This window comes from Chiloscyllium plagiosum, unplaced genomic scaffold (genome assembly GCF_037043375.1).
Source record: "Chiloscyllium plagiosum isolate Xiang-an unplaced genomic scaffold, Cpla_swu_hap1 HiC_scaffold_7, whole genome shotgun sequence".
NCBI lineage: Eukaryota > Metazoa > Chordata > Chondrichthyes > Orectolobiformes > Hemiscylliidae > Chiloscyllium > Chiloscyllium plagiosum.
The window spans coordinates 116,556,735-116,569,926 of NW_028270145.1; the positions used below are offsets into that span (position 1 = coordinate 116,556,735).

General features: G+C 42.0%; 1 protein-coding gene across 2 annotated transcripts; it reads left to right on the forward strand.

Moving 5' to 3' along the window:
- Positions 1-1,069: 1,069 nt before the first annotated feature.
- On the forward strand, positions 1,070-11,705 carry LOC122552052 (C-X-C chemokine receptor type 1-like). Of its 2 annotated transcripts, XM_087989419.1 has the most exons (3): positions 1,070-1,246; positions 7,773-7,991; positions 9,982-11,705. In XM_087989419.1, the coding sequence occupies exon 3, from the start codon at positions 9,984-9,986 to the stop codon at positions 11,061-11,063; it is 1,080 nt and encodes a 359-aa protein (XP_087845545.1). In that variant the 5' UTR covers positions 1,070-1,246; positions 7,773-7,991; positions 9,982-9,983; the 3' UTR covers positions 11,064-11,705. The 2 variants fall into 2 exon arrangements, with proteins under 2 accessions (XP_087845545.1, XP_043550540.1); XM_043694605.2 differs by lacking the exon at positions 7,773-7,991.
- The last annotated feature ends 1,487 nt before the right edge of the window (positions 11,706-13,192 follow it).

The following is a 13,192-nucleotide window of genomic DNA, read 5'->3' on the forward strand; positions in this document are numbered from 1 at the left end:
GACTGGAACTCGAAGGCAGTCCACTGCTTATAACTTAGTTAATAAGTTTATGGGAATATTAGCTAAAAGTTCTTTATTTCTTTCTGTCTTTTCTTTTGATTTTCCTAAATAATTTTACTTGGAGTGCACCGTGTATAAACAACATTGACATGCCCTTTCAAAATAGCTCTAATTGAGGTGCCTAATTGTGGCCACTTCAATTGACAGTACAGAGACAAATATTTTTTGTGGGGTGGACACCATATATTGAGAACATCAAGCTTCGTTCCATACGATATTAATCAGTTGTTCTCATTATTCAACAGTTCTTTTTACTGAAACCAGGGCTTTCTTTCCAAATTCTCTTTACAGTTGTCAGACTGTCATGGTGAGGTCAAAACTCCATCAGATGTTAAGTCTATATGAATGCATTTCGAGTGAGTTAAAATTGGGCATTTGGATCTTCAAGCTAAAGGAATCTAAGGGTATGGGGAGACTGCAGGAACGAGAGAATGAATTGTATGATCAGCCATGATAATTTTAAATGGTAGAATGAGCTTGAAGGGCCAAATAGCCTACTCTTGCTTAAAGTTTCTATGTTTTTATGTACTCTAGACTTTGGATTACTGTTACAGTGAACATAACCCATATGCTGTTGTCGTCAAGTACCACACCCTATGAAAGGGAGTTCAGAACAAGGTTCATAAGTAGCAAAATCTGCAGAGTTATCAATTTCATAGGAATTAACAATCAGGAACAAACACTCACCCTAATTTAACAAACACGTTGCAAAAATGGACATCCATAATAGTGTCATTTCAGGTTACGACCTGTTTTAACAGTACAATGCGTAACATATTCTCACGGATTTTACCCAGACCTCTTGAGTCACTTCTCCTTCAGATTCTGCATTTTCTTCTTTCAATTTCTTAATGCCTTGCAACACTCTTCCCATTTTACAGAACATCTATTGCAATTTGGCTGAACTCATACTTTGTTATTGTACAAAGCTTTGCTTGTGTCACCAAACATTGTGTAAACATTATATTAGGCTGTGAGATGTTCTCTTGTTTGCATCTGTTACGTTAAACAGTGAAGCAAATCATTTTGCTTCACTGGATGCTGGATGCTGCCTGACCTGCTGTGCTGTTCCAGCAATAAAGTTTCAACTTTGATCTCCAGCATCTGCAGACCTCACTTTCTCCTCCAAGCAAGTCATTTTACCAACTTACAGTCAGACAGGTAACACCAATCATCTTGTGAGAAGGTACGTATATTTAATCAACTGTTCAATTTAATCCAATTGACAGACATTATTTTGCTTATTTGTGCAACATAGTTTGGAGAGTTCCTGCAAATATTTTGACATCTGATTTGATTTGATTTAGAGATGGTTGGTAGATCTCTGACAATAAATGAGATTAAATAATTAAATAAATAAGAAGTGGACTATAAAAAATAACTTTATGAAGAGAATCAAGAGAAGAAAGAATTTTTCTTTTGCTCATAAGATGATATCTTATGGAATTGCATACTAGACCTGAAAATAAATATTTATTCAAATTGTTTGACTCTATTCTGACACAAGTATGAGAAGAAAAGAAAATTAGGTTAATCCATGTCTTTTGTAATTCTCAATTCATCCCAGACAGCCTTACAGGAGCATTATGACTTTGTGAAAAGACAGAATGTTGCAGATTATGGAAATAAGACAAATAAATACAAAATGCTGCAAATACTCAGCTAGTCAGGAAGCATCTGTGGAGACATTGACAGAGCTCACATTTCAGATTGGTGATGCCAACTCTGTTTTTCTCTTCAAAGATGCTGCCTGACCTGCTGAACTCCAGCATTTTCTGTTTTTATTAAGTGTACATATAAATGTATGAATAAGGAGCAGGTATAGGCTATTCAGCCCTTCAAAACTGCTGTGCTTTTCAATAAAATCAAAGCTGATCTGATAAAGTCCACAGAAAGTTTTAGTCTATGTTCCCTCTTCTAGGAGAAATTGGGGACTGCAGATACTGGAGATCAGAGTTGAGAGTGTGGTGCTGGAAAAGCACAGCAGGTCAGGCAGCATCTGAGGAGCAGGAGAATCGATGTTTCGGATATAAGCCCTTCATCAGGAAAGAGACTTATGGTCGGGGGGTTGAGAGATAAATGGGAGGGGGATGGGGTTGGGGGGAAGGTAGCTGAGAATGCAATAGGTAGATGAAGGTGAGGGAGAAGGTCATAGGCCGAAGAGGAAGGTGGAACAGATTCTTGGATCTTTCCATCTCCATCTCCAGCGACTGACTAACCACAGACAACTATCCACATGGTCAACGATGCCCTTCAGCACATCTCCTCCACTTTCCACACCTCCACCCTTGAACCTCACTCCTCCCAACACAACAAGGGCAGAACTCCCCCCTGGTCAAAGAGTCATAGGGATGGACAGCACGGAAACAGACCCTTTGGTCCAAGTTGTCCATGCCGATCAGCTATCCCAACCCAATCTAGTCCCACCTGCCACATCCCTCCAAACCCTTCCTATTCATATACCCATCCAGATGCCTTTTAAATGTTGCAATTGTACCAGCCTCCACCCTCTGGCAGCTCATTCCATACACGTACCACCCTCGTCATGAAAAAGTTGCCCCTTAGGTCTCTTTTACATCTTTCCCCTCTCACCCTATACCTAAGCCCTCTAGTTCTGCAGTCCCCCATCCCAGGGAAAAGACTTTGTCTATTTATCGTATTCATCCCCTCATCCTATCCATTCTCTTTGTTCAGCAACACTTCTACGACCTTACCATTAAGTGTATAAGTCCTGCTCTGATTTGCTTTCCCAAACTGCAGCAGCTTGCATTTATCTAAATTTTTTTTAGATTAGATTACCTACAGTGTGGAAACAGGCCCTTCGGCCCAACAAGTCCACACCGACCCGCCGAAGCGTAACCCACCCAGACCCATTCCCCTACATTTACCCCTTCACCTAACACTACAGGCAATTTAGCCTGGCCAATTCACCTAATGTGCACATTTTTGGATTGTGGGAGGAAGCCGGAGCACCCGGAGAAAAGCCAAGCAGACACGGGGAGAATATGCAAACTTCACACAGAGAGTCACCTAAGGCAGGAATTGAACCCAGGTCTCTGGCGCTGTGAGGCGGCAGTGCTAACCACTGTGCCACCGTGCCGCTCACAAATTAATCTCCATCTGCCACTTCTCAAGCCCATTGGCCCATCTGATCAAGATCCTGTTGTAATCTGAGGTAACCTTCTTCACTGTCCACTACACCTCCAATTTTGGTGTCATCTGCAAACTTACTAACTATATGCAGTTCCTCTTACAGTCACATCCAAAACCTCCATATACATCACATCATCCTCCATCATTTCCGCCATCAAAAATAGACCCCACCACCATAGATATATTTCTTTCCCCACTGCTATCAGCACTCCGGAGAGACCATTCCCTCCGCAACTCCCTCGTCAGATCCATGCTCCCTCCCCCCCCCCCCCCCCCCCCCAACACCACCATCACCAGCCCACCCTCACCTCCCGACACCTTTCTTTGCCACCGCAGGAAGTGCAAACCTTCGGCCAAGACCCCAAGAGTACTTCCAGTCCAAGAGAAATTTACCTGTACCTCCACCAATGTCATCTACTGTATCCATTGCACCCGACGTGGTCTCCTCTACATCGGAGAGACAGAATGCCTCCTTGCGGTCGTTTGAGAGAACATCTCTGGGACACCTGCACCAACCAACCCCACCGCCTTGTGAATGAACACTTCAACTTCCACTCCCAGTCCATCAAGGACATGCAGGTCTTGAGCCTCCTCCATCGCCAAGCCCTTATCACCTAACAATTAGAGGAAGAATGCCTCATATTGTACCTTGGGACACTGCAACCAAATTGGATCAATGTGAATGTCACCAGTTTCCTCATTTCCCCTCCATCCACATTATTCCAGTCCCAAATCCTCAACCTGGCACTGCTCTCCTGACCTGTTCATCACATTTCCTCAAATCTTCTCAAAATTTGCTATCACCTTTCCTATCTATCCGCTCATATTTCCTCTCTGACCTATAACCTTTTCCTCCACCTTCATCTACCTCTCGCATTCCCAGCTACCTTCCACCCAACCCCACCCACCTCCCATTTATCTCTCAGCTCCCTGTCCCACAAGCCTCATTCCTGATGAAGGGTTTATGCTTGAAATGTTGATTCTTTTTTCTGCTCCTCGGAGCTGTCTGACCTGCTGTGCTTTCCCAGCACCACACTCTCATTCCCTTATATACTAACTTGCTTGAATTTTTAATAAGGTAACAGAGATTAATGTCGATGGCCTCATGTGCATTTGATCAACAAAGTGTGTGTTCCCTACATAGAAGAAGTGCTGAAAAATGTGTTGTAGGAAAAGCGCAGCAGGTCAGGCAGCATCCAAGGAGCAGGAGAATCGACGTTTCGGGCATAAGCCCTTCTTCAGGAATGATTCCTGAAGAAGGGCTTATGCCCGAAACGTCGATTCTCCTGCTCCTTGGATGCTGCCTGACCTGCTGCGCTTTTCCAGCAACACATTTTCAGCTCTGATCCCCAGCATCTGCAGCCCTCACTTTCTCCATAGAAGAAGTGTACTGCTATTGGAACTGGCTGCTGAGATTCAGTTGCAAATGCAGGTTGTAGCTTGACAGCTGGAGTTTAATTTGATAAATGGGATGTGTTGTATTTTGATAAAACAAACTAGGGCAGGACTTACACCTTAATGGTAGAGCCCTGGGTAGGGTTAGGAAAAAGTGAGGACTGCAGATGCTAGAGAGTCAGAGTCGAAATGTGTGGCACTGGAAAAGCACAGTGGGTCGGGCAGCATCCAAGGAAGGGCTTATGCCAAAATTACAACTCCTCCTGCCGGACCTGTGATTTTCGACTCTGGGTAGTGTTGTCAAACAGAGGGACCTAGGAGTTTAGATACTTGAAAGTTATGTCACAGTTAGACAGGGTGGATAAGAAGGCACTTAAACACACTTGCCTTCATTGCTCAGACAGAATGGAAATTGAAATGTCATATTGAGGCTGTACAGGACACTGGTGAGTCCACTTTTGGAGTACTGTGTACAGTTCTGATCGCTCTACTATGGCAAGGATATTATTAAATTTGAGAGGATTCAGAAGATTTACCAGGATGTTGTCAGGACTGGAGGATTTGGGGTATAAAGATAGGCAGGGACTATTTTCACTGGAGTGCAGGAGGTTGTGGGGTGACTTTATAAGGGTTTATAAATAAGATGAATAGCAAAGGCCTTTCCTCTAGGGTGGGGGAGTTCAAAATTAGAGGGTATATTTTTAAGGTGAGAGGTGAAAGATTTAAAAGGGACCTGACGGGCATTTTTTTTCACACGGAGGTTAGTTCATATGTGGAATGAACTGCCATAGGAAATGATAGATGCAATTAGTTAAAACATGTAAAAAATATTTGGTCAGGAATATGGATAAGAAAAGTTGAGAGGGAAATGGGCCAAACAGGGGCAAATGGAACTAGTTTAATTTAGGAAACCTGGTCAGCATAAAAGAATTAGATGAGCTGGTCTGTTTCTGTGCTGCATGTCTCTATGAATCTATGACTCTATTAAACGCCATCTGCCATTTCTCAGTCCATTGGCCTAATTGATCATAGTTGTAATCTTAGATAGCCTTCTTCACTGTTGACTATATCACCAGTTTTGGTGTCATCTGTGAACTTCCATTCCTCCTAAGTTCTCATCCAAATCATTTATATAATTGTCAGGCAACAATGGAGCCAGCACTGATCCCTGTGGAACTCTGGTGGTCACAGGTCTCCAGTCTGAAAAACAACCCTCCGCCACCAAACTCTGTCTCCTATTGTCAAGTCAATTTTGTATCCAGTTGACAAGCTCTCCCTGAATCTCAACTTTGTTGGGCTAGTATATTAGCATGGATAGATATTGGCTAACGAATAGAAAACTGAGAGTTGGCAATAAAGGGAACTTTTTTAGGTTCAGAACCTGTAACAAGTGGTGTGTCATAGTGTTGGGATCACAAATATTTACAATATTATTGACTTGAATGAAGAAAGGGAATGTGGTATAGCCAGGTTTGAGGGTGGCATGAAGAATTTACAGAGGGATATAAGTTAAGTGAATCAGCAAAAACTTGGTAGATGGGACATAATGTGGGAGAATGTGAGGTCATGCACTTTTGCAGGAAGAATAGTGGAGTTGAATATTTCAGGTCCAGTGACCTTTTCTCAGAAACGGTCTGAAGGACTATTTTGAAGTGTCACTGGACCCAAAATTTTAATTCTGTTTTTTCTCCACAGATGCTGACAGACCTGCTAGTTTTTCCAGCAATTTCTAGTTTTTCCAGCAATTTCTGATTCTGTGCTACAGCACAGAGGGATCAATGATCACAAAAAGCTTGCATTGAAGTTCGGCAGGTAATAGAGAAGGGAAATGTAATGATGGCCTTAATTTCAAAAAGCATGGAAGCTAAAAGTAAGGGAGTCTTGTAAACTGAGATTGGAGGGATTTCAGAGAAGGTTGACTTGGTTTGTCCTGGGTTGAAAAGGACTTTCTTGTGAGAAGAGCTGGAATTGATTGGTCCTGTACTAATTGGAGTTTAGAAGAGTGATGTGTATCCTTAATGAAAAGTCCAAGACTCTTAGGAGACTAGACTGGGTAGATGCAGAAAGGTTCTTTCCCTTTGTACAAAACTGTAGAACCAGAGGGCATAATCTCAGTCACCCCATTTTAGACAGAAATGAGGAGCAATTTCTTTTCTCAGAGAGTAGTGAATCTATGGAATGCTTTATCATGAGGGCTGTTGAGGCTGAGCCATTTAGCCTATTTAAAAAAGGTTATGGGCAAAAGTCAGGCTAGCAGAGTTGTACATTATCAGCCAGGGTCTTATTGAATAGTAGAGCAGACTTGATGGGCTGATGGCCTACTTCTGTTCCTACGTCTTATGGTCTTAGTATTGATGACACCTTCCATCACCTTTATGATGAATGAGAGTAGGCTGATGGAGCAGTACCAAAATCAGAAATTGCTGGAAAAACTAGCAGGTCTGTCAGCATCTGTGGAGAAAAAACAGAATTAAAATTCTGGGTCCAGTGACACTTCAAAATAGTCCTTCAGACCGTTTCTGAGAAAAGGTCACTGGACCTGAAAAATTAAGTCTGCTTTCTTTTCACAGATGCTGTCAGACCTACCGAGTTTTTCCAGCAATTTCTAATTTTGTTTCTGATTTTCAGAAACTACAATCTTTGATTTTCTGATGGGCTGGGGCAGTAATTGGCTGGGTTGGATTTGTCTTGCTTTTTGAGTATGGGCATAGAAGTTGTTGGTTGGCTTGCTGAGCTGGTTGATTTTCTTGCAAACGTTTCATCTCCTTCCTGGGCGACATGTTCAGTCTGTGTAGCCTCCAGATGAAGCACTGTCATTGTGATCTGCCCTGAATTTATATGGTTCAGTCAGTGCAAAACTGGAATACCTGAAGATGTCACCCAGGAGTGAGATGAAATATTTGCGAGCCAACCAACAACTTCAACCACAACACCAGCTATGGGTCTTCATAAAATCTTGTACAGGACATACCTGGGCAATTTTCCACACTGTTGGGTAGGTGTAGCATTGTAGCTGTATTCGAACAGCTTGGCTAAGGGAGCAGCAAGTTCTGAAGCACAAGTCTTCAGTGCTATTGCTGGAATGTTGTCAGTGCCCATAACCTTTGCAGTATCCAGTGTCTCCAGCTCCTTCTTTATTTCATGAGGAATGAATTAAATTGCAGAAGGTGCTGAGGATATCTGAAGGGAGCTGAGATGGATGATCCACTTGACATTTCTGGTTGAAGATTATTGGGAATGCTTCAGTCTTCGATGGCAGGATCGAACAAGTAAAGATATAACGCCAGAAATGCTTGCCTCAACTCAAAGATGACTGTTGAAAGTAAATCTCTTCAGGAGCGTGCTTTTCTCTCATCGCCAATGAAGTAACTCCACAAAGGCAGGTATCCTGTCACCAAGTCACCATTTATTTACATGGGGAGATTACTTGACCCTGATCCAGCTTCTTCAGAGATAGCTCTCAAGAGTAAACAGAACCTCTGACCCTCCTGTTTGTATCTGTCAGCCAGGACCAGGTTAACAGCCCCAATCAGGGAACCCATATCCTATGAGGTCCATTTGACTGACCTGGTTACAATTGCTACATATGTCACTGCTATTGTCAGCCAGGATGTTATCAGGGCCCTTTACCTTTGCAGTATCCAGTGTTTTCAATCAGTTCTAGACATCACTTGGTATGATTCAATTTGCTGAAGATTAGGATCTATGGTGCTAGGGAATGCAGTGCATGACAGCTATTACAAAGAGAATGCATTGCCTCATTGTCCAGTGCTTTTGCAGCATTAGGGAATAATTTATTCTATCTCAATGAGAGGCAGCCATCTTCCACCAGCCATGCCAGAAAGACTGTTAATCTGAAGTGTCCTGTGCATGTAGAGAATGCCTGCACAAGCCCACTTATCAACATGGTATCATCCAGCCATGACAAAACTGATGATTATAGTGCCAGCCTCTCGGGCTGATTTGATGCCTGCTCTGTGCATCAATACCATGTGGGTCATGCTGACATTGTCTCCTAACACTCCCCTCTGAACAGAAACCTGCCTATTGGCCCAAGAACAAACATGAGTGATCTTTAAAGGCTGAGCTGTTGAACCTGTAACTCAGGTGCTTTTGTCTCACTTTTACTCTTGCAAAGTTTGTGTTGGTGACTTGTTGAATTTGCTGCAATCTGACAAGGAGAGAGTGGAGTTTTCTTCCCTGATTCCGGAGAGTCTATAAATGATATGAGGGTTAAAACTGACAAAGGACAAAATCTTGGCCTGAAAACATGGCGGCCATTCACAGTGAAGAGAGGGAAAGCTGTGTGCAGAGGTGTTTGCATTTCGTGTTCAAGTTAACTTTGCTAACACTAGTCAGCTGGTGGTTATTGAAACATGCACATTAGATAAGGTTTAGTGGTAGAGGAGGCCCAGGACCTGCATGTCCTTGTCAGAGTGGGAGGTGAGTGCGGGTGTCCCAGAGATGTTCCCTGAAACAATCCACAAGAAGGTGTCTTGTCTCTCCGGATCATTTCAGAGAACTTATGCAGGTCCTGGGCCTCCTTCACTGCCAAACTGTTACCACCTGACGCCAGGAGGAGGAACGCAGCATATTCTGCCTTGGGACCCTGCAACCACACAGGATAAATGTGGATTTCAACAGTTTCCTCATTTCCCCTCCCCTCACATTATTCCAGTACCAAGTCTCCAACTCGGCACTGCCCTCCGGACTCATCCATCACTGCCCCCTCTGACTTATCACCTTCTCCCTCACCTTCATCCACCTATTGCATTCCCATCTACCTCCCCCCAACTCCACCCCCCTCCAATTTATCTCTCAGTCCCGACCCACAAGCCTCTTTTCTGATGAAGGGTTCTGCTCGAAATGTCGAATCTCCTGCTCTTTGGATGCCTGACCGGCTACGCTTTTCCAGCACCACAGTCTCGACTAATAATGTAATGGGAGAAGTATTAAAAAGACATCTCAGAAGAAAAGTGTAGCGAGCAATGATCCCTTTGAGCAAAACTTTCTGCTTCAATAAATGTAACTCAAACTTTGCTTTCTGTCTGTGAACCCATTTCTATTCAAGCAGTAGTGTTTCCTTCCATTTAATGTGTTTGAAATTTGCGATCAGCCTCATATGAAAACCCATATACTGTAATGCATTTTGTTTATGTAGCTGATCATTCACTACATCAAAAATCTCTAGTAGGACAAGTCCAAGTTTTCATACCTGATCAACACATTCCTTTCCAATTCACACCAACAATAATCACAATTTCAGATTTGCACTCAGCCAGAATCACACATTCTTTGCAGAATCTTTCAAAATGACTTAATATTTGAATTAGTTTTATTCTCAATTACTGATCTGTTCTTTGTTTCTTTTAGAAATGGGAAGCATAACCATTAATTTTGATGACATGGACTTCAGCGATTTGTTTGACAACTACAGTAGTGACTGGTACACTTATATTGATCCTGACATAAGTCCCTGTACCCTCGCAGTTAGTGGTAATTGGATCAACACAGCTCTGGCTGTTATCTATAGCCTGGCGTGCTTCCTCGCTGTGACAGGCAACATTATCGTAATGATTGTCCTACTCTGCAATCAACACACAATATTATCCACAGACATCTACCTGCTTCATCTGGCAGTGGCTGATTTGCTCTTTGCCATGACCTTGCCTTTTTGGGCAGTGGATGCCGTATCCGGCTGGGTGTTTGGTGATACCATGTGTAAAATCATCAGCATGTTACAGGAAGTTAACTTCTACAGTGGGATTTTATTGCTGGCTTGTATCAGTATTGATCGCTATCTGTCCATTGTTTACGCTACGCGGGCCCACAAGCAGAAGAGACCATTTATAATCAAGCTGGTTTGTGCTGCTGTTTGGTTGCTGGCTATTGTCCTGTCTTTACTGGTTTTGTACAAGGGTGAATATACTCCACCTGGTTCCAACAGAAAGATATGTTATGAGATACTTGATGGTGAATTTGCTGCAAAGTGGAGAATAATCACCAGATTTTTGCGGCATTTTATTGGGTTTCTTATCCCTCTGGCTGCCATGGTATTCTGCTACAGTGTGACAATCCAAAAATTGTGTCAAACGAAGGGATTTCAGAAACATAAAGCCATGAAAATCATCATTGTGGTGGTGTTGGCTTTTATCATTTGTTGGTTCCCACACAATATTACGGTGTTCATCGACACACTGATGAGGAGCAAACTCATTGCTGAGACTTGTGAGAAGCGTAATCACATTGACAGAGCTCTCTTTGGAACTCAAAGTTTGGGATTCCTGCACAGCTGTATTAATCCAATTGTATATGCATTCATTGGGGTGAAATTCAGGAGGAATCTGCTCAAAGTTTTGGCTAGTAAAGGAATTATTAAACAAAGAAGAATGGCAATATATAGCAGATCTGTATCTTCCTCTTCTGAAGCCGGACTAATTTCAAGCAACATATAGAAGCCTTGTGGTCAGGTTACTGCAACCAATCAGTAAGGTACCAAATGTAAATAACTAAAGTTAATGGACTGAGCTATCCAAGACTCAGTCAGTGTTAATGCTGTGTTCTGAAATGATGAAAATAAATTGGCATATCCTGCATGGTTCACTGTGTTAATATCTGATGTATAATGCTCAGAAATAATGCTTGCAATTTCCAATGTACAAGTTCTGGACCTGATGGTCACCAATCTCCATTGTATTATCTGATTAACATTGAAAAACAAAATTAATAAGAGTGTGGATTGCACTGGTTGACATTTATTGCCTGTCCCCTAATTATCTGAATTGGCATCCACACTGCTGTGATTCTGGAGTCAGATGTAGACCAGACCAGATAAGGATGTCAAATTTCATTCTCAAAAGGAAACTTCCTTAAGCAAAAAGCAAATTAATGTGAATGTTAGAGGTGGAAAATAAAAATGGAGAAAATTGGAAATTCTCAGCATGTCTAGCAACAATCATGTTGTGAAGAAATGTCATCAATCTGAAATAGTAACTCTCTGTTACTCTCTTATGATGAAAGGCATACAGTGCATTATATTTTTGAGATTTTTTATTGAAATAGAGATAAATAGATATGGATAATTTCTGTGAATTAAATATTTTGAAGCATGTCAGAAATTATTTGCATCAGCATAGAGCCACAGAGTCATACAACACAGAAACAGTCTCTTTGATCCTACCAATCCATGCTAACCATAATCTGGATTGGAGTGGTGCTGGAAAAGCACAGCAGTTCAGGCAGCATCCAAGGAGCAGGAAAATCGACATTTCAGGCAAAAGCCCTCTGACCTGCTGTGCTTTCCCAGCACCACTCTAATCCAGAATCTGGTTTCCAGAATCTGCAGTCATTGTTTTTACCATGCCAACCATAATCCTAAACTAAACTGGTCCCACCTGCCTGCACTGGGCCCATATCCCTCTGAACTTTTCTTATTCATATATGTTAAATGCTATAACTGTACCTGCATCCATCACTTCTTCTGGACATTCCAGATATGAACCATTATGTATAAAACAAATGCCCACGTGTTTTTTAAATCTTTCTCCTCTCACCTTAAAAATATGCAAAAATCTTGAAAAGGCACCTCTGTTCATCTTATCAATATCACTCATGACTTTATAAACCGCTCTTAGGTCACCCCTCAATCTCCTACACTCCAGTGAAAAACGTCCCAGTCTATCTAGCTCATCTTTATAACTCAAACCTTCCATTCCTGGCAACATCCTGTTCGATCTCTTCTGAACACCCTCCACTTAATGATATCCTCTCTATAACAGGATGGCCAGAACGGGACACAGTACTCTGGAAGAGACCTCACTAATGTCCTATACAATCTCAACATAATGTCCCAACTTCTATACTCAAAGGCCTGAGCAATGAAGGCAAGTGTGCTAATGCCTGCTTAACCACCCCATCTATATGTGATGCAAACTTCAAAGCATTATGTACCTGAACCCCGAGGTCTCTCTGTTCTACGACATTATCCAAGGCTCTGCATGTAATTGTATAACGCCTACACTTGTTTGTTTAACCAAAATGCAATACCTCAGGTTTATCCAAATTAAACTCCATTTGCCACTCTTCAGCCTATTGACTCAATTACCAAGATTTCTTTGCAATTTTAGATAACCTTCTTCACTGTCCACTATACCTCCAATTTTGATGTCATCCACATGCCTTCTATATCTCATGTAAATCATTTATATAAATGACAAACAAAAGTAGACCCAGCACTGATCCCTATGGAACACGACTGGTCACAGGCCTTTAGTCCGAATAACAACTTTCCACCATCACTTTCTGTCTCCTGCTATTAAGCCAATTTTATATCCAATTGGCAAGCCCAGCCTGAATCCCATATGATCTGACTTTACTAGTTAGTCTACCATGTAGAACCTTGTCAAAGGCTTTACTATAATTCAAGTAAACAAAATCTACCACTCTGCCGTCACCCATCTTCTTGATTACTTTTTCAAAAAACTCAAACATGTTTGTGAGACACAATTTTCATGCTGACTATCCCTAATCATTCCTTGCCTCTCCAAATGCATATAAATCAATATCTTTCAAAATCACTTCCAAC

Bases quoted from the DNA above. Each gene is read 5' to 3' on its own strand.
- LOC122552052 (XM_087989419.1), top strand. From the start codon at position 9,984: ATGGGAAGCATAACCATTAATTTTGATGACATGGACTTCAGCGATTTG.